The 21,351-nt window shown below is 47.8% G+C and overlaps 1 protein-coding gene across 4 annotated transcripts; it reads left to right on the top strand.

The window, feature by feature from the left end:
• Window positions 1-326: 326 nt before the first annotated feature.
• On the top strand, window positions 327-19,762 carry SFXN4 (sideroflexin 4). 4 transcript variants are annotated; one of them, XM_004265778.3, is made up of 14 exons: window positions 329-503; window positions 1,866-1,931; window positions 3,804-3,878; window positions 4,995-5,021; window positions 5,104-5,158; window positions 5,722-5,747; window positions 6,668-6,721; window positions 6,806-6,862; window positions 6,990-7,055; window positions 7,962-8,040; window positions 9,022-9,137; window positions 16,313-16,398; window positions 18,157-18,274; window positions 19,340-19,762. In XM_004265778.3, exons 1-14 carry the CDS (start codon window positions 465-467, stop codon window positions 19,415-19,417), a joined length of 942 nt encoding a protein of 313 aa, XP_004265826.1. In that variant the 5' UTR covers window positions 329-464; the 3' UTR covers window positions 19,418-19,762. The 4 variants fall into 4 exon arrangements, with proteins under 4 accessions (XP_033276827.1, XP_004265826.1, XP_033276826.1 ...); XM_033420936.2 differs by lacking the exon at window positions 3,804-3,878 and having other exon boundaries at window positions 327-503; XM_033420934.2 differs by lacking the exon at window positions 329-503 and having other exon boundaries at window positions 1,005-1,931.
• The last annotated feature ends 1,589 nt before the right edge of the window (window positions 19,763-21,351 follow it).

Below are 21,351 nucleotides of genomic sequence, written 5' to 3'. Positions count from 1 at the left end.
GGGGGCGGGGGGCGGTGGTTGGACGCTGCAGGAGCGCAGGGCGAGGCTGTGGAAGGCGCCACACGCCACCTGATCGGGTCTTCGCGGTAGGTACCGTGATCCGGGGGTTCCATAGGTGACCCCTCTAGGCCTGGAGGCGACCAGGCTACTCGAAAGGGCGGAGCAAGGATGGGAGGCCTTGACCCGTGGGAGAAGTGGGCTCACGGCAACAGCAGGCGCGCGGGGCCCGGGGCGCCGGAACAGCAGGCGCGTGATGCCGAGGAGCGGCGGGCGCGCGGCCCCGGGAGCGGGGAAAGGGGACGCGCGCGCGCCCGGGGCGGGGCTCGCCGCCCGGCTCCTCCTCCGCGCCGGGCCAGGCGGCCGCGGCCTTTCCCGGCAGCTCGTAGGTCTCAGGAAGAGGAGCAGCTGGAGGAAGAAGCGCGGGGGCTGGGCGGCTCCTAGTGTGCAGCAGCGCCGGAGCCCGCATGGAGCCCAACGTGCGCTTCTGGATCACCGAACGCCAAGTACGGCCCGGGCCTGGCGCGTCTGGGGACGGGGAGGGCGTGGGCCGCGCGGCGTGGAGTTGCCGCTGGCCGCGGTGACCTTGGGCAGGCCACGTGGTCGCAGCACCCGCCTTCCCATTTCAGACCCCGGGAGGGGACGAAGGAAACCCAAGCGTGCCGGATGCCGACGGCCATGGCTGTTACCGTGCGTGGCCTCTGCCCCAGGCCTCGCAAGCGAGGGTCGCACAGTATCCCCCTGCAGATCGCACGAACTGAGGAGTCACTCCCCACCACTCAGGGGTCTGCCTTCCGCTGCCTAAGCTGTTGCTGGGCATCAGGTTGGAGAGGAACAGGTCCTCCCAGGAGGCCCCAGCTTCCCCGAGTCTGTAGGCTCAGCCACCGGACAGTGAGACTCGGGGCAGCGGGAAGCCGCCATGGCCGGAAAGTAACCTGGGCCCCATCTCAGAGTGGGGCTGGGCGGCGCTGTCCAGTAGAAATAGGATGGGAGATGCATAGGTAATTCCAAATTTTCTAGTAGCCACATTAAAAAACGTGGCTTTTAAAATTTAAATTTTAATAATATATTGCATTTAGCCCAACAGATATAAATATTAACATTTCAACATGTCGTCGATATAGAAAATTATGAGTGAGGTATTTTACCTCCTTTTCTGTAGGAAGTCTTCGAAATCCCGTGTATGTTTTTACACATACAGCACATCTCAATTTGGCCTGGCCACATGTGGCTAATTGGACAGTACAGTTCTAGAGTGTTCTCTTTCAGCCTTTACCTAAAGTAGAGCCTAGCCTGGTTCTCTTAGGTGGGGATGTTGAGGAAGGACAGGGTACTCAATGTGTCCTGGCAGAGCCAGGCGTCAAAGCTGAAACCACTGCAAAATTTGGGGACTTTTAGGAGCAAACCATGCCTGCTTTCTCCATACATGAACTGCCTTTATTGAGCCTTCACTGGGGTGTCTGGTTCTTTATGACTAGAGTTAAGCCTTATAACCACTGCAGGAGGGTGAAGAAACAGATTCTGAGACCTTTCTAGGTAGTGCTTCAAGGTCATATGTGGGGTGTCAACATAGGCCCATTTGACCCCAAAGTCTGGGCTTTTAACCCTCAAGAGCACTTTGATATTGGAGTGGTTAAGAGCACAGGCCATTGGGTCATTTCCTGGTTGGGTTTCCTTGAATCCATTCGTGAGTCCTTGGAAGCCTCAGTTGCCTCACCTGTAAGATGGGGTTGTTGTGAGAATTCCAGGAGATGCTGCAAGAGGAAGGCCCTATTAGGTTCTCAAAAATAATGTCGACTGCTCTTATTACCATGTATCTTGGTTTTTCTGCTGCCATTAACCTCTCTGGTGCTCTTGCCCCTCTTAAGTCTTTTATTCAAAGATTTCTTCAGTGGACAGAATTATTGGATCCTACAAATTTGGTCGTTTCAATTGTAAGTATTTTCTTGTTTTCAGAGATAGTGAATTTCACATTTTATTCTGAAACGTGAAGACTGTGTGTCCCTTTTGAAAGCAGCTGAGATAACAGAATCCATATATATTATCATGTTTTTATTCCTTGCGAATGAGCTTGTTGGATTGGAAGGGTGGTACATAAAAGCAGACGTCTATTCAACAGGTAGTAACAAAGGGGCTCCAGACAAACCTCCCTGGTAATGGAGGACAGACCGGCAAAGCTAGTTGCAGACCTTGACCTAGGGTTCTGAGGGCAAAAGGTATAGCGAGGAATTGGGGGAGGTTGTTTAGAGAAGGCAGGGAGGGAGGGAGGGCGGGCCAGGGAGGAAATGTCAGGAAGAGCGGACTGTAAGCAAAATGGGGGAGGGGGGGCCAGGTGGGCCAGGTCACCCAGTTACTAGGGTTTTTTGTTTTCCTTTTTTTCTGCTGCACTGCACAGCATGTGGGGTCTTAGTTCCCTGACCAGGGATCAAACCCGTGTCCCCTGCAGTGGAAGCGTGGAGTCTTAGCCACTGGACTGTCACGGAAGTCCTACTGGGGCTTTTATTTTAATTCAGGTGAACCAGGCACTTCTTGAATGTCCTTGTGTGTCATTCAGACGAGGGGGGTTTGTACCTAGCCAGGTGGTGAGTAACCAGAAGGGACCAGACTGAGAGCAGTTCCGGGGATGGATGGCTCAGCTGTCCAAGTAAAAGATGAGAGTTTGAACCAGCTGTGGCTGAGGGATGAGGAGGAGGAGAGACCCTGTCACCAGCAATGACCCTCGGGGCCAGATCCACAGGGATGCTCCTGTCCTTGTGCTCAAATGTTCCATATAGTCTTGTTTACAATAGAGAAAAACAAGAAACAAGCTGAATGCCCATCGGTAGGGAAATAGAGAAATATAATGTAGTATATTCATGCAGTGGAATACTGATTAGCTGTTAAAAATGATGATCTGGTGATCGACCTATGATATGAAGTGGAAACATATGATATGTGTGATGTTAAATGGAAAAGCATGGTATCCATGATGTTTTGTAAAGAAAGCAAGATGCATATAGTACAGCATTTATGCAAATTACAACATAAAAAAACAAAACTACATATTTGTTTTATGGATACATGTATTCATGTATGTACAGACATAAACAATGGACTGGAAGTTTATACCTTGAATTCATAATAGTGGTTACCGCTGATAGAATGGAGCAGAAATTGAGGCTGGGGGCGATGGATCTTTTGGGGGAAAAAATTAGAAACAAATATAACCGAATGTTCACAGTTGTTAATTCTGGGTGAAGGGATTGTATGTAATCATTTTTAAAATTTCCTTGTTTAATTTTTTTTCTCAGATTAAGTAAAAAAGAAGAGAGAAAATAAGACTGAACTGATTAGATGTGGGTATGAGAGAGAGAGAAGGGACTTCCAGGTTTCTGACCTGTGTAGCCAGGAGGATGGTGACAGTCAGAGAGGAACCGGTGGAGGCGGCAGGGCAGGTGGCAGCAGCAGTGGGGTTAGCCGCTGAGCTGTCTGAGAAGCAGGGTGGGGGACTTCCCTGGTGGCCCAGTGGTTAAGGAGCTTCCAGTGCAGGGGGTACGGGTTCAGTCCCTGGTTGGGGAACTAAGATCCCACGTGCCGCGAGGTGTGGCCAAAAAATAAATAAATAAAAATTAAAAAAGAAAAAGCCGGGTGGTCTGAATCTGAATGACACACAGGACTATCTAATGGGAACTCAGGGAGTACAGAGCCTTAGCTCCACGTTGCTTTAAAATTAAAATCAGGTGTGAGTGAACATGCGCTTCTTAAATCTGTGGATAAATCGGAACAGTGTTGAGATCGTCGCTTGATTTCCTTATCTCCGATTATAGGAAAAAATAGAAAAATCAAGGCAGCTGTTGTTAACACACGAAGATGCATCCGGACGTGACCTGGAGGACAAAAGGGTATGGCTCCTATTCCCAGGTGTGCCTGGCTCAAGGCTGAGTGGGGTTGCCTTTAGGGGATTTTACTTGCATGGTCTGAAATCAGGTGGGATTTTGCCATTGTAAACACTGCCCAGTTGGGTTAGCTTTTTAAATGTAGGTAGGATTCCTTCTCGTAAACCAGATTAATATTAGTTACTAGTGTTAGGAACTGGTATAAAGAGGAAAAGGCATAGGGTTCCTCCTGTGCAACAGATATTTGCAGTTGCAATATCTGTTGTGAGGATTCTCTGTAGCTGATTCCTGGAGCCCCATGGCAAATTCCAGAATTCAGGCAGGCCTCCAGAGTCAGAACCTACTTCCTACTGGAGGCAGCGAGGTTATAGTCCTGCCCAAAGACTCAAACCAAGTGTTTGTTATCTACCTTGCAGTGTACGGGGCTTTCCGGAGGCCACAGACATCAGTCCCTCAAGGCAGCCTGCGGAAAGCGCACACTTTTTTTTTTTTTTTTTGCGGTACGCGGGCCTCTCACTGTTGTGGCCTCTCCCGTTGCGGAGCACAGGCTCCGGATGTGCAGGCTCAGCAGCCATGGCTCACGGGCCCAGCCGCTCCGCGGCATGTGGGATCCTCCCGGACCGGAGCACAAACCCGTGTCCCCTGCATCGGCAGGCGGGCTCTCAGCCACTGCGCCGCCAGGGAAGCCCAAGCTCACACATTTAACTTGGTTTTTCTGGGAACTTGTTGGGGCCTCTGAGCTCGCAGCCTGGCTCTGTTAAAAGTGACTTGGCTAATGGCGTGGTCTGCACACAGTTCACTGTGCTCTGAGCCAGGGGAGGCTCGCTGCGCTCAGGGACTCGCCCGAGGGACGAGTTAGGTGTTGGCCTCTCCTCGGTTAGAGACCTGGGGCTTTTTAATGCTTTGGTCATTTTCATGTGGATCTTGTCTTTGCTTCCTGTCAGTTCATTCGTTTGATTCATTTGATTCACTTGTTTTGATTTGTTCAGTCCGTGTGGTAGAGAGCAGTTTGCCCTCCAGCCTGTGAAAGGTGGAGCAAACATGGCACCAGAAATGAGACTGTAGAGGAGATTGGCTGCTAAGCCACCTTTAAAAGCGATTGCTTGGTTTTCCTCTTTTTAGGTACAAGAAGCTTGGAAGAGAAGTCTCGTAAGTTTCTGCCCCGTCCTAATTTTTAGCCTAAGATAACAAACCGAACATCAGACTCACCTTTGTGTTCACCCTTCTGAAGTCAACAGTGCATCCTGACAGTAGCAAGCTGATCCCTGGTCCTTTTCGACCTGCAGGTGAGTTGATTCTCCTTTTCAGAGTGGTTTGTAACCTTTAGAAAACCTTGCCTCCCTCTAGTCAAGTGTTTGGTTCCCCTGGCAACCAGCCCCCTTCCTTAGGTGCTTTCCCAGGGTCACTGCATTGACATTATCTCAGGTGTGGTTGAAAGGGGCTTGTTATGAAGAATAAGAGACACTCCCTTCACCTTTATCGCCCTTCTCACTTAGGAAATTTCAAGGATTTTAGGCTGTGTGCCAGGAGCAGGGATGAAGAGCAAGTATATGTGTCTTATTCTAAGTCCCAGTGTCACAGATGTATTGAATTCATGTGGAAGGGCGAACAAGGACTTGGAATAAGGGACCACTTACCTTCATTGGGCAGGAGCCTGGTCAGATCTAGCTCTGCTGCACTGATTTAAAGTTCTGCCATGTGCACAGCTATTATTTTTATTAGGAACAAAACAGCATGTGTAAAAAATACCCTTTGACGTCCATGCCTTCATTCGGCCTGAGAAGAGGTTTTTGGGTGGGTGGTTTTCCACCCACTCTGCTGTCACTGACCCTCTTGTCTTTTTTGCCAGCTCTCCTGCCTTTCACGGCGCCCATGGTGAGTAAGCTGCCGCTCACCGCTCTGAAGCTGGGGGCTTAGGAAGATGTCCCCCCATCTCCTAAGCTCAGTGGCTGGTGTCCTCCAGCTCTGGACCTCTGTCCCGTGACTGCCTGATAGATGGTTAGGAGCCTGCACCTCCGACCCTTGTCCACTCCCCACCCCACTCCCACATATCCCCCCCGGGCACCAGGGCCTCTTGAGGGTCCACAGTGTCATAGGTAATCCTTTCTCTGAACACCTAGCATGTGCAAAGTGCTGTGGAGCAGACTGATGAGTTAAGATGTGCTCCCTGGCACAAGCCCATGTCACTGGCTGTCACCTTCTCCCCGCAAGCCCTCCCCTTCATTCAGGCCCTCCCCTGGAAACCGGAATCGCCCCCAGCGAGGCCGTCCACCTTGGCTCTCATGAGGTGCTCTCACCAAGTGACAGCACCCCTCTGCCCCTGCAGGTGCTGCTTCTTAGCTGCCCTGCTCAGTTGCCTGGAGATGGGGACCACTGTGAGGCACCCAGGGGCTCCCCGTGCCCGTGGGTGCCCATCCAACATCACCTGTCCACTGCCCACTAGCCCCCTGCATCGCACCTTCCTCTACTTTCCCTGCTCCTGGGGTCTCAGGTCTGCGTCTCCCTGGGCAAGTTCTTTGCTCCACAAGCCCTCCCTCCCCCCAGACACTCACAACTCTGCTTTATTTTCTTTTTTATTTATTTATTTAATTGGAGTATAGTTGATATACAGTGTTTCAGGTTTACAGCAAAGTGATTCAGTTATACATATATACCTATTCTTTTTCAGATTCTTTTCCATTGTAGGTTATTACAGGACATAGAATCTAGTTTCCTGTGCTACACAGTAGGTCCTTGTTTATCTGTTTATTTTATAATATATATAGTAGTCTGTATCTGCTTTATTTTCTTTACAGGTATTTTTGTCAATGCTGCCAGTAAAAAGTCTAAAGTCCATGATTTTACCTCAGGTAGCAACTCTTTCTATTTCATAATTATTGAATGTTTTGTGCTTGAAACCAGAATGTGACATGTTAGCCTCTGTCTTCCTGCAGGTTTCCTTCTACACGTACAGTACAGTCTTCAACATTGTCAATGGAAATGCAAGTTATGTGAGTATTATGAGGCCCAGAGGGTATGCAATTTCATATTGTTTCTTTTGGCGATTTTGTGTGTTTAATTATCTTTCCTGGGTAAAACTCTGGTATTTGCTAAATATGAACTTTTGTTTTTCCCTAGGATCGTCGCCCCCATGAGAGTATCTTAGTAGGAGCAGGAGTGATTGCTTCGTCCACCTTTTTTGGAGTGTGTATTTTAGAAATCTGTCGAATCTCTTTTATTCCTCAGAATCAAAATTTTACGTTCTAACTTAATTTAGAAAGTGTGATTAAGACACAAGGAAGAAAATAAAAGTCGTCTGTAATCCTGTCGCCCCAAAATTGTGTGATTATGTTCCAGGTTTCTAGGCATGGGCTCAGTACTGTTATCTTTAAAAACAAATTAATTCAGGGGACTTCCCTGGCGGGCCAGTGGTTAAGACTCTGCGCTTCCACTGCAGGAGCTGTGGGTTCGATTCCTGGTCAGGAAACTAAGATCCCACACGCAGCGCGGCACGGCCAAAAAAAAAAAAAATTTATTCATGTTTATAAACATGTTACACAAATTGTGTATTGCTTTAGATGTCAGGATACTAATAGGAGAAAATGTCGATTTCAGAGTCCAGTAAGCCTGGGTTCACATTTTGGCTCAAATTTTTATCTTGTAACATTTTTTTTTTTTTTCTTTTTTTTTTTGTGGTACGCGGGCCTCTCACTGTCGCGGCCTCTCCCGTTGCGGAGCACAGGCTCCGGACGCGCAGGCTCAGCGGCCATGGCTCACGGGCCCAGCCGCTCCGCGGCATGTGGGATCTTCCCGGACCGGGGCACGAACCCACGTCCCCTGCATCGGCAGGCGGACTCTCAACCACCGCGCCACCAGGGAAGCCCTGGCTCAAATTTTTAATGGCTTAGTGACTCTGGACAAGTTCTGTTACCTCTCTTGAGTCTCCAAGAGTTCCTCTGATGATCAGGGAGAACATGTCAGTGTTGCAGGAATTAAAACAAGAAATACACGGAGAGCACTTGGCAGGGGTCTGACCTGTAACAGTAAGTAAGTTGACACTAGCTCTCTGCTGGTCCCGTGCAGTAATGATTTTTCTCTCCTATTTTCTAGTTATTCCCTCGTTTGCTCCAAGTAAGATTTTCACTGAATAGCATTTTGAGCAGAAACGTCATTCCTGTCGTCATTCTCGGTAAGCAGGGAGCCTCCCTCCATCTTCGGGGATACCCAAGTCCCTGGGCCACACTGTAGCTGATGAGGGCCGCTGTTTGCATCTTGCCGGTGCCCCCAGGCCCAAATTAGGTCTTTGGTTTGAGAGGTGACACTTTCTCTGTAGATACTCCTTTAGTTGTCCAAGGGTGAACACAAACCTGGAAGCACAAATTACATTTGAAAGACCCTGTACAAGCCCTGTCCATGTATTATTTCATTTAATCTTGACAACAACTTAGGGGTAGGTAATGTTATTATTCCCATTTACAGATGAGGAGACTGAGTCAAGGGGAGGTTAGGGAAGTTTTCTGGGGTTTCACAGGGAGAAAGTGGTGGTCTAGGGGATTCCAACCCAGTGGTCTGACTCCAAGGGAGTGACAGAGATATTAACCAATTGTTTTAAGTTTGCCAGCCTGCAAGTTCACTAGTTCACGCTCCACATTTGGGTTTGGGAATCATAGCAACTTGAAGAGTTAGCAGAATTATGTCAGTGGTAAACTTCGGGAAATTATGTTACAGAAACTTGGTCAAACCAGCTTCAGTAGGGATTTCCGCCGTGGTCCAGTGGTTAAGACTGCGCTTCCACTGCAGGGGGCACAGGTTCGATCCCTGATCAGGGAACTAAGATCCCACTTTCCACGTGGCGCGGCTAAAGAAACATAAAAAAACAAAAAAACAGCTTCAGCAAAGCAGGTAGGCGTATTTCAAGGACCCCAGGGTTTCTCCGGGAATCCTGTCGGGGTGTCAGAACCTGGTGCTAGTTTGTGGTCAGGATCCAAGACTGAGAGCCCAGCAATTCTGACCCTACCCCACAGCCCAGAGGAGAGCTTGGTTGGCCCAGTACCACCCGAGGATCAGGAAGCGCAACCATCAAAGAAACAGGCATGACACTTGAAAAGACGGTGCTTTATTGGACCGACACTTATCTCTCTGTTGTGTGTTTTCTTCTTTACATCCACAGCCCAACTCAGTGGAATGAATGTGGTCGCATCGAGAAGTTTGGAGCCCCTGCGAGGAATTGAGGTCATGGACAAGGACGGCAGTGTCATAGGCTATTCCAGAAAAGCTGGGACAAAGGTAGGGGGACACACGAGATGGAGCTGTAAGCCGCTTGCCTTTTGGGCAACGAATTGAATTGCCTGTTTGAGAGCTGGTAACAAATTCATGTCTCCCTTCAACCTTTTGTTATCTGTCTTTTCTTACGATGCTGAGAGAGAGAATTTACATTTTGTACCCTGATGTTTATTTTTTAAATTTAAAAAAATTTTTAATCTGTTCTCTGCAGTAAGATCTTTTTCTTTTTATAAATTTATTTATTTTATTTATTTTTTATTTTTGGCTGTGTTGGGTCTTCGTTGCTGCGCGTGGACTTTCTCTAGTTGTGATGAGCGGGGGCTACTCTTCTCTGTGGTACACAGGCTTCTCATTGCGGTAGCTTCTCTTGTTGTGGAGCACGGGCTCTAGGTGCGTGGGCTTCAGTAGCTGTGGCACGAGGGCTCAGTAGTTGTGGCTTGCGGGCTCTAGAGCGCAGGCTCAGTAGTTGTGGCGTACAGGCTTAGTTGCTCCGCGGCATGTGGGATCTTCCTGGACCAGGGCTCGAACCCGTGTCCCCTGCATTGGCAAGTGGATTCTTAACCACTGTGCAACTAGGGAAGCCCCACCCTGACGTTTAAAAGGTGATGCATTAGTCTGGGTTCTCCAGAGAAACAGAACCAATAGGATATCTGCCTATCTATCTATCACCTATCTATATATATAGTAAGACATTTATTTTAAATAATTGGCTTGTGCAGTTTTTGCACTGGGAATGTGTAGGGCAGGCCTGAAAGCTGGAAAGTCAGGAGCTGATGCTGTGGTCTTGAGGCAGAATTTCTTCTTTGGGAAACCTCAGATTTTGCTCTGAAGGCTTTCCAACTGATTGCATGAGGTCCATCCACCCTATGGAGGATAATCAATCTCCTTTACTTAAAGTCAACTGATTGTAGATGTTAATCACATCTACAAAACACCCCCACAGCAACACCTCGGTTGTGTTTGATTAAATACCTGGGAACTACATCCCAGCCAAACTGACCCCTAAGATGGGTCACAGATGGACGTCCACCAAACGTTTGGCCCCTGTCTGAAGGTGAGATCTTGTCCTCCAAGCTCAGCATCTGCCCTCCCAGCCTGCTCTGTACTCGGGGAAGTCAGTGGACATGTCTCTGGGTTTAAGAGAAGCCCTCCGTGTCCACCTCCCAGTGGATTTTCTTAGAGCCTTCATCTTTAAGGACCAGTCTGCTCTCAAGAATGGCCTGAGGAAATCCAATGCTCTGACCTAAAACTCCTCTAAAAGGCCTCCATTTCTAAGACTTCTTATTGTTAAATAGTTTACTCTTTTGCTCAATCCAACACAGTAGCTTCTGTCTGCATTCAGCTCAAAGAACCTGCAGTAGTCTATGGTTTCATTTGGGGTATAGACTTTAAAAAAAAAAAAATACCTTTCAGGAAGTGAGATCTTTTTTGATCTCAGTGAAGTGACTTTAGCTAAAGAACTGTAACGTGAGGCAGTTGCTCACAAAGCAAAGAGAGTAGCTGGGCCTCTCACAGTGTCTGCGTTCAAGGGGGCTCCCTGAGCCAGCTGGACCTCCTTCCGCCCAGAATGCTGGTGGGAGAGGCGGTCAGATAAGATGGCCTCTCAGTTGATCAGTAACTACATCATTATGTGGCTGATGAAACATGTTACTCTAAATCCTGTCACCGATTTACAGAGCTGAATTGTAAACCACTGGATACGTGCTACAGTATTCTCACCAGCCCGTCTAATAGTAGGTCTGGAAATAGTGGCCGCCTTTCTAAATGAGTTACAACAGGGACATCATAATTGCAAGTAACAGGAGAGAAATTGCTGCCAGAAATAAAATACCTTGTTTTGGAAATGAAGGTTCTATGTTTAAGAATCCACCCTAAAGGGTCCACCAGAGGGCAGACAGCAGAAGCAAGAAGAGCTACAGTTCTGCAGCCTGTGGAAGGAAGACCACATTCACAGAAATATAGACAAAATGAAAAGGCAGAGGACTTGGTACAAGATGAAAGAGCAAGATAAAACCCCAGAAAAACAACTAAATGAAGTGGAGATAGGCAATCTTCCAGAAAACGAATTCAGAATAACGATAGTGAAGATGATCCAGGACCTCGGAAAAAGAATGGAGGCAAAGATGGAGAACATGCAAGAAACGTTTAACAAAGACCTAGAAGAATTAAAGAACAAACACCAAGAAGGCTTAAAGAACAAACAGAGATGAACAATACAATAAGTGAAATGAAAAATACACTAGACGGAATCAATAGCAGAATAACTGAGGCAGAAGAATGGATAAGTGACCTGGAAGACAGAATGGTGGAATTCACTGCTGCGGAACAGAATAAAGAAAAAAGAATGAAAAGAAATGAAGACAGCCTAAGAGACCTCTGGGACAACATTAAACGCAACAACATTCGCATGATAGGGGTCCCAGAAGGAGAAGAGAGAGAGAAAGGACCCGAGAAAGAGATTTGAAGAGATTATAGTTGAAAACTTCCCTAATATGGGAAAGGAAATAGCCACCCAAGTCCAGGAAGCGCAGAGAGTCCCAGGCAGGAGAAACCCAAGGAGAAACACACCGAGACACATAGTAATCAAATTGACAAAAATTAAAGAAAAATTATTGAAAGCAACAAGGGAAAAACGACAAATAACATACAGAGGAACTCCCATAAGGTTAACAGCTGATTTCTCAGCAGAAACTCTACAAGCCAGAAGGGAGTGGCGCAACATATTGAAAGTGATGAAAGGGAAGAACCTACAACCAAGATTACGCTGCCCGGCAAGGACCTCATTCAGACTCGACGGAGAAATCAAAAGCTTTACAGACAAGCAAAAGCTAAGACAATTCAGCACCTCCAAACCAGCTCTACAACAAATGCTAAAGGAAATTCTCTAAGTAGGAAACACAAGAGAAGAAAAGGACCTACAAAAATAAACCCATAACAATTAAGAAAATGGTAATAGGAACATACATATCAATAATTACCTTCAGGGCTTCCCTGGTGGCGCAGTGGTTGAGAGTCCGCCTGCCGATGCAGGGGACACGGGTTCATGCCTCAGTCCGGGAAGATCCCACATGCCGCGGAGTGGCTGGGCCCGTGAGCCATGGCCACTGAGCCTGCGTGTCTGGAGCCTGTGCTCCACAATGGGAGAGGCCACAACAGTGAGAGGCCCGCGTACTGCAAAAAAATAAATAAATAATTACCTTCAATGTGAATGGATTAAGTGCTCCAACCAAAAGACACAGGCTCGCTGAATGCATACAAAAAAAAGAGACCCATATATATGCTGTCTACAAGAGACCCACTTCAGACATAGGGACACATACAGACTGAAAGCGAGGGGATGGAAAAAGATATTCCATGCAAATGGAAGTCAGAAGAAAGCTGGAGTAGCAGTGCTCATATAAGATAAAGTAGACTTTAAAATAAAGAATGTTACAAGAGACAGGGAAGGACACTACATAATGATCAAGGGATCAATCCAAGAAGAAGATATAACAATTATATATGCACCCAACATAGGAGCACCTCAATACGTAAGGCAACTGCTAACAGCTATAAAAGAGGAAATCAAGAGTAACTCAATAATGGTGGGGGACTTTAACACCTCACTTACACCAGTGGACAGATCATTCAGACAGAAAATTAATGAGGAAACACAAGCTTTAAATGATACAATAGACCAGATAGATTTAATTGATATTTATAGGACATTCCATCCAAAAACAGCAGATTACACTTTCTTCTCAAGTACACACAGAACATTCTCCAGGATAGGTCACATCTTGGATCACAAATCAAGCCTAGGTAAATTTAAGAAAATTGAAATCATATCAAGCATCTTTTCCGGCCACAATGCTATGAGATTAGAAATCAGTTACAGGCTACAAACAACAAATGCTGGAGAGGGTGTGGAGAAAAGGGAACCCTCTTGCACTGTTGGTGGGAATGTAAATTGATACAGCCACTATGGAGAACAGTATGGAGGTTCCTTAAAAAACTAAAAATTGAATTACCGTATGATCCAGCAATCCCACTACTGGGCATATACCCAGAGAATACCATAATTGAAAAGACACATGCACCCCAGTGTTCATTGCAGCACTATTTACAATAGCCAGGACATGGAAGCAACCTAAATGCCCATCAAGAGATGAATGGATGAAGAAGATGTGGCACATATATACAATGGAATATTACTCAGCCATAAAAAGGAACGAAATTGGGTCATTTGTAGAGACGTGGATGGACTTGGAGACTGTCATACAGAGTAAGTCAGAAAGAGAAAAACAAATATTGTATGTTAACGCATATATGTGGGATCTAGAAAAATGGTACAGGTGGACCAGTTTGCAGGGCAGAAATAGAGACACAGATGTAGAGCACAAGCGTATGGACACCAAGGGGGGAAAGTGGTGGTGGTGGGGTAGTGGTGGGATGAATTGGGAGATTGGGATTGACATGTATACACTAATATGTATAAAATAGATAACTAATAAGAACCTGCTGTATAAAAAATAAATAAAATAAAATTCAAAACAAAAAAAGAATCACCCTAAAGAGACATCTTTAAATAGCTTGAGGAGAAATTTACATAGTATAAAATTCATTGTAAGAGTACAGTTTCATGAATTTTAGTAAATTCAAACAGTTGTGCAACCATCACCACAGTCCAATTTTAGAAGATTTTCATCACCCTAAAAATTTTTCATGCGCCCATGTACCATCACTCCCCCTCCCAGCCCCAACCCCAGGAAAACACTGATATGCTTTAAAATTTATTTATTTATTTGTTTTTGGCTGCGTTGGGTCTTCGTTGCTGCACGCGGGCTTTCTCTAGTTGCGGCGAGTGGGGGCTGCTCTCCGTTGCGGTGCATGGGCTTCTCATTGCGGCGGCTTCTCTTGTTGCAGAGCACGGGCTCTAGGCACGCGGGCTTCAGTAGTTGTGGCTACGGGCTCAATAGTTGTGGCTCACGGGCTCTCGAGTGCAGGCTCAGTAGTTGTGGCGCACGGGCTTAGTTGCTCCATGGCATGTGGGATCTTTCCAGACCAGGGCTCGAACCTGTGTCCCCTGCATTGGCAGGCGGATTCTTAACCACTGTGCCACCAGGGAAGTCCCCTGATCTGCTTTATATCGTCATAGTTTTACCTTTTCTAGAAGTTTCATACAAGTGAATCATACAGTATTTTTGTGTAGGGGTTCTTTGACTTTTGAGGTCCGTCCAACTTTTAAGGCATCAGTAGTGTGTGGCTTTTTATTGCTGAGCAGTGTTCCATTGTATGGCTGTACCACGTTTTGCTTGTCCACTCCCCAGGCAATAGATACTGGGATTGTGTCCAGTTTTTGGCTATTACATGTGATGCCGCTCTGACCATTTATGTACGACTCTTCGTGTGGATATATGTTTGCATTTCTCTTCAACTCAAATTTAAGTGCAGGGCATGGGTATCGTTGTGAACTGTTCACAGAGCTGGAGAGAAGAGTGACAGCAAATGTTTAATCTACAAGTTGTTCCTCAGCACCTCCTCCCTGCTGGGCGCTGTGCTGGGCTCTGGAGACCCACACCCTCACCAGTCAGTATCCCTCTTCTCCAGGGGCTGGGGGCGGGGAGGCAGCCTCGGGCCCTGCTAGCTACCCACTTATCTAGCCCAGCTCATCGAGAGAAACTTCCTTTTTTGCATGAAGGCCAATTTAGGGTAAAAGAAAGGTTTGATGGTCTGCTCTTTTTTAAGTGTTTATCTTTCTCTTAAGAATAAAGTGTCTGCGACCGTGCGTAAGCATTCTTTTGTCACTTCCCTGTCACCGAAAGGTTTATTTTCTTTGGCTAAAATTTCAGAAACTGCGTAACCAGCAATATCTGATTGTAATAGGGCACCTTTGATCAGATTTCAGGAGCCTAGTCCGTGCTGTTTTCCTTGGCCTGGCCTTGTCAGCTACTCAGTTGCAAGCTGTCACGCGTCTTGCAGTGTCTCCTCATGACCGGTGTCTGGTTTGGAATGTCTTCTCTTCCACACGAGACAAATGGAGTGAGGCTGGCCTCGCCTCACTGACGTTGAAACACAGCATGCTCCGCAGCCACTTTTCTCCTCCTGGAGTCAAACAACTTTATCTTGTATTCCTGAAAGTTTATTTTAAAAGCCACCCTTCTTGTTGCCCTCTGTCCTCGTGGGGGAAGGACATTCCCGCAGAGGATCGGGTGAGCTGAGCGTTAGTGTCCTAAGCAGAGAACAGGCCTGCTAGGTACAGCAGAGGAGCCCAGACAGCGGGCTGTAGCCCCAGGGTCACAGGGTCCTGGGGTTATGGGAGGACAGAAATGCACAGAACAGAGTTCAGGGGAGGGAATGGTGGGGAGAGTGCCTGTCCATCTTACGCTGAGCGGTGCTGTGTGTGGAGCTGTGTCTTATCCAGGGCTTGGGTTCTGAAGTTCACATGCAAGTGTCATCTATAGTCGGAAATTTCCCTTGAAAGTCTCTGCCATTGCTCTTGAGTACACATGATTTTGTGCATGTAACCCATACAGTCAATCATATGTTTAAATGTTCAATATAGAGAGTAACGTATATTCTAGAAAAGATGACAACATGGTAGGAAATGTACATACGTGTTTACGCAAAATAAAATTTTATAGCACATTGTTAATTACACAAGCAAAAGATGGGTGCATACAGGAAGACATATTCATGTTACATGTGGGTGTGATGCCACACCAGTGCACTTGGAGCCGGCCTTCCTCCACTGGAAGGGGTGGGAATAACTTGGGGGGCCTGTTCAGGAGAGGAAGGCCAGTGGCAGAGTCCTGGACTGGAAGGAAAACATGGAGCGGTCCTCAGTGGCAAGTCCAGTCCAGCATTTCCATCAAAAGGACTGCCATCTGGTTCTAAGTAAGGATTTGTCCGTAAGCTGCCTTTGCTTGTGCTTGGTATTTTATTTGGGGTGGTTTGGGGGAGTGATGGAGACCACTGTGGAGTCAGGGAGGTAAATCCCGTCTCTGGTTCCTCTGGCACCAACCCCAGGCATCCTCTGTACGTGTGCACGTCAGGCGCCGCCTTCACCTTTTGCACGTGCATTGTTTTTCTAAGAGAGAAGGGAGAGCTGCTGTTTGCCGGCCTCTGTCGTGAGTTGCAAGATGCCTGGAAACTGTCTCACTCCACATGCTAAGCTGCCTTCTTTTCATTTCCACTAGGCCGTTAAAGACACAGCAACATCCAGAGTTGTGCTGTTTGGGACCTCAGCTTTTATCCCTGAAGTCTTCTCATACTTTTTTAAAAGGTAAGAGGTATGCTCATCTCCCCGGGTAGGAATAAACATTTTAACAATCAAAATTGTATAAAACTCGTCAAGTACTGAACCTGGTTGGAGAGGTGGGAATAAGTTGCTTCAGGAATCTTCCTTCTAAACACGCTTCATCACAGTTAAGATAGTAGGATTGATTTAGGGCAGATGTGCAAATCCCGATGTGCACATTCCAGCAAACCTGGAATCTCGCCCAGGCCCTGTCCTCAGTTACATCTGCTCCTGGGCATGTCCTGGCACCTGCTGAGGCTCAATTCCTCGCTTCTAGAATGATGAGTGTGGATGATTTGCGGGTTCTCCCAGCTCTGATATGCTATGAATATTGCTCAAGCCTCTTTTTCCCCCTTCATTCCAAGCATGTGTTAAATTAGCTTAAGTGGCCCAGAATCAGTAGACTGCCATCCCTTTTGAGAAGCGAGACATGGCCTGTTAGGAGGAGAGCCTGGGATCAGCCAGTATGAGAGGCCCCACTTGCAGTGAGTAGCTTAGGGCAGAAGGGAGCTGCGTTGGTTTAGATATTGGGTACGGTCAGGGTACGTTGCCTGTGGGAGCTGAGAAGCTCTGGTGCAGGACGGTCCTCTCTTCTCCTTCGTGGGTGTTGTCTTCCTTCTCTCCCACCACACACTGGCTTCTTCGTGTTGAGGGACGTGACTGTAGCCACCTCCCAGCTCATATCCTCACAGTGTCCTGATGAGAGAGAAAAACACAGCAAACCCTGGGGGTTTAGGGGCAGGGAGTGTCTTCCACTCAGTTCACAAACTCCCAAGGAAGGATTCTGTTGGCCCAAGAGGGGTCACCTGTCTGGTGCTGAACCAGTCTGCTCTGTCCAGGTGGTGAGCTCGGAAGTCCCTGCTAGGACCACACAAGGAGCACATTTCAGGAAGTAGCAGTGTCCTGGGCAGAGGCAACTGTTACTTCCCGTGGTTGATCCAGCTAGGTGGGTGTGGGGACTTCTGTTGGGTTGGGGTCTTCCTGAACCTCTCTGGCTGGCCTCAGAGTGGGGGCTTCTGGAAAAGCTGGGGTCCTGCGGTTCGTCCCCTGAGGCCTGCACAGTGGCACCCGCTGTCTGGTGAGGAGAGATGGTCCTCATTTCCCAGTGGGCCTTGCGTGCCTGGAAGGACCTCATGTCATCCCACAGCTATGATGGTGTCCAAGCTGGAGTGACCACCTTGGCTCTTCCGACTCAACCCTTTCATTTTGCATATGAAAAAACTCAAGGCTCAGAAGGGGAAAGTGACTTGCCCAAGAGCACACAGTCTGTCGGTGGCCGAGCCCCAGCCGGACCCCAGGACCCCAGGTCTCTGACTCCCAGGCTGGGCTTCTTGCACCTTCTTCCCACACTCTCAAAGGTCATGGTCAGAATGTCACATCCGTGTCAGTGTAGCCCAGGGGAGAGCACAGGCTCTAGAATCTGACCTCTCACTTTTAAGAATTTGGAGATTTTTGACAAGGGACTTACACGGTCTGTGGCTGCAGCCTCTTGTTCGTGTGAAGGGTATGATGATAACACAAACCTCACAGGGTCATGGGAGGATCTAATGAGCAAATGCGTGTGAAGTGCTTGACCCGGGCCTGACGTGTAGTGAGTGCTCTGTGGGTGCAGCTGCTAGTATCGCCTGTTGGTGGGGCAAGTGGGAACCAAGTCTGGGCCTGCAGCTGCTGGCAAGACAATTGGACACCATTCGAGCAGAGGGCCGGCCTCTAAAAGAAGCCCTGGTGCCTTGTCTCTTACAGGACCCAGTTTTTCCTGCAGTGTCCGTGGTCACTGTGGGCCCTAAAGCTTTCTTGTACTATCCTTGTCATGGGACTCATGGTGCCGGTTTCTTTCAGTGTATTCCCACAGATTGGACGGGTAAGTGTCCCCCTTCGACTTCCTCTAAGAATATATATCTCTTTCTTCCCCTCGTTATCAGAGTGAAATAAATTATTCTCCTAAAAAATCTGCGAAATTTTCAAAAGTATAAAACAAAGTAACATTATTTATGCATAATCCCATCTCCCAGGTCACTTGTACCGTTTTGGATTCTGTGTTTCTTAACTGTATATCTGAAGCATGTTTCTGGGACGTTAAAAAAAAACCTTTGAGATATTTTAAATACTTCATAATATACTATAGCGACACCCCACCCAATGGAACTTTCCGCAGTGATGGAAATGTTTTATATCTGTGTTGTCCAGTGTGTGTAGCCGCTTATCACATGCGGCTGTTGAGCGCTTGAAACGTGGCTAGTGTGACTGAAGAACTGAAATTTTAATCTAGTTTAATTTAATCTTACGTGCTCACATGCAGCTAGTGGCTGCTGTTCTATAGACCGTGATGATCTATGGTGCGTCAGACTGCCTGGACTCAGATTCCCAGCTCTTCCATGACCCTGGTCAATCTGCTTAAACTCTCTGAGGCTGAGTTTCTATTAAAGACAGATGATGATCATAGTACCTCTGCAGAGCCTTGTTGCTGGTATCAAGGACGTTATTGATGTAGCAGATATCAATTTCTAGCATTTCTTGGCTGTCACCCCCCTGTCCCCAAACCCTGCCAAGCAAGTCTTGGCATTTGCTGGACTTTTAAAATACCTTGTTGGTCCAAGGTGGGCATGACGTAGCCGAATGGTGGTCCTGTCCTGCCTAGGGTGGTTTGCAGAGAGAGCCCAAGGCTAAGAGGGATTCTGCCAGGCCCCTGCCCAGGGCACCTCCTTGGACATTACATGGCCCACAGCATTTGTTTATATTTGAAATTTTCCATAAGAAAGTTTTTAAGAAGTTAGGTTAATGTTTCTTTGTTATAGATTAGACATCATTGAAAAGGTTATATGAAATAGATGCTTTCTGAAATTGTGTTGTTTTTTTTTTTAAACTTGGCTTCTAAGGCAAGAAGACGTCTTAATGTGAATATTAAGAATTTAACTTTGTGTTTTAGATACAGTGCAGTGAGCTTGAAAAGGAAATTCAGTCTGCAACAGAAGAAACAGAACTCTTCTATAACAGAGGGGTGTAGGGGTGAGTTTTAAGTGAATTTGTTTGGTACCTGCGTGAAAACCTTCCTCCAAGGTTTCAGTTTGGACAACCCTGCCAGGAGTGTCCTGGAACCCCCAGAGGTGTCTGCACCAACAGGATGGCTTCTGGTTACGCACGCCAAGACTGTTTTGAAGCTGATCGTGCCTAGGGTTAAACAAGCTTGGGTGAGAGGAGAGAAACGGGGGCTGTCCTGTCTAACCCACCACACGGGGTTGCTGAGGGGATGAATGTGTGATGTAAGATTCAGTTTTCTATTCGTCAGCCTGTGAAAGGATACTGTGAACTTACTAGTAAACTTTTCTAAAGTTGAGTATTGGAAAACGAAGGAGAAAGGTCCACCAATGCCCACGTGCCCAAGGCACAGGCATTAAACTGATGGCCCATCTCGAGGTGTACATGTGGGGAGCCAATAAAGGCCTCCAACCCCCAAAGCAATCCTGTGTCCCTTCTCAGCTTACTCCTGTTAGACAGCTGCTTAAAATCTTTGCCAGCTGCTGCCCAGCTGCTTCTTTCTCCTCATTGGCAGGTGACCCTGTCTCCTCCTCCACTGTGAAAGCCAAGGCTATTGGCCTCCTGGCTCCAAACCTGCTGACCTCCCTCCACACACGCCGGCCTCCCCTCCTCCGTGCAAAGTCAGCTGTGCCCTGGGCTTGAGCCCGACCCTTCCTGTTTGCTCAGGGCCTTTGCTCTGCGGCCTCCTCTGCCCCTCTGGCTCCAGCCTCCCCGCTCTGCTCCTTCTCCGTAGCATTTCAACTGCTTGAGTCACCTGCCTCATGCAAAAAGCAAAACCCCCCCTTTGTAGCCGGACTTTTTCAGAGAGTTTTCTACCCTCACTGTTTCCACCCCGCCCTCCACTGCTGAGACTGCCGTCATCCGTGCCCCCACAGATGCTGGCCATACTGCCACTGCCCCCTGTGCGGGCCTGTCGTGGGGCTTGCTCTCCCCTGCCCAACAGGCCCACGTCCAGCGGCCCCCTGCGCTTCGCCATCTGGATGTCCACTTGAGACCATCTTCCCCTCCCAACCTCAGGGAACGGCACCGCCGCGTACCAGTTTCGTCAGACAGGATCACTGGCCTTGGCCTTACTCCCCCATCGCCCCACCCCATTCAGCACTATTGGGCTGAGTCTGTTAAGTCTCTAGAACTCACCCCTCCGCGTCCACTGCCCAGCCCAACAGCATATCCCCTGCTGGTGTCGCTCATCAGTCCATCTCCAGCCCGCTCTTCGAAACCACACCTGCTTAAAAGCCTTAAATGGCTTCCCAGTACATCAGGATCAAGTCCAAATTCCTTGCCATGGCAGGCGGGAGCCTTTACCTTATTCATCTCTTGCCACTCCCTCTCCTCACTCTGGACTGACATCCAGTTCCTCAGATGTGCTGTGGTCTCTCTTCTCTGGCCTTCCCACCAGCTGTTCCCTCTGTTCTGGGTTAACTCCTCCCTGTGCTTCAGGTCTGACTTGGACGTCAATCACTCTTCTCCAGGAAGCCTTCCAGGATTCACAGAACTGAACTAGGTGCCCTTCCAATGTGCTCCCATAGTGCTCGTATCATGCCTAGCACGTGCCACACCACGTGCAATCCCGTTTCCTGAAGCTATGTGCCCATAGACTGTGCACCTTGACAGCAGGAACTGTTGTCTTGGGCATCAAGGAAGCCCCAGGATACGCAGTCCACGGTGTAGAGTAGGTACCCAAACGTATGCGTACTGGATGGAGGGCTGTTTCCAACACACCCTGCCCCAAGTCCTCTAAGAATGCACCTGTGGCTTTCAGTTTTCCCTAGGCCACAATGACGGTTATCTCCAAATTGGGTAAAAGATGTTTCACAACAGCCTAAAAGGACAAAATCAGTAAAAGTGATGTATCATTCAGCTCCATGTAGCCACAGGCTTATACTAAACAAACTTAACAAA

This window comes from Orcinus orca, chromosome 14 (genome assembly GCF_937001465.1).
Source record: "Orcinus orca chromosome 14, mOrcOrc1.1, whole genome shotgun sequence".
Taxonomy (NCBI): Eukaryota; Metazoa; Chordata; class Mammalia; order Artiodactyla; family Delphinidae; genus Orcinus; species Orcinus orca.
The sequence above is the reverse complement of the archived record's forward strand: the minus strand, read 5'-3'. Positions and strand labels throughout refer to the sequence as shown.

What these genes read in the sequence shown, in the direction of transcription:
- SFXN4 (XM_033420934.2), top strand. Translation starts at nt 1,749, where the DNA reads ATGCTGCAAGAGGAAGGCCCTATTAGGTTCTCAAAAATAATGTCGACT. An exon ending in TGCCTTTCACGGCGCCCATG is followed by an intron (nt 5,748 to 6,667) that starts GTGAGTAAGCTG and finishes TTTTCTTTACAG; the next exon opens with GTATTTTTGTCAATGCTGCC. An exon ending in CTTCGTCCACCTTTTTTGGA is followed by an intron (nt 7,056 to 7,961) that starts GTGTGTATTTTA and finishes CCTATTTTCTAG; the next exon opens with TTATTCCCTCGTTTGCTCCA.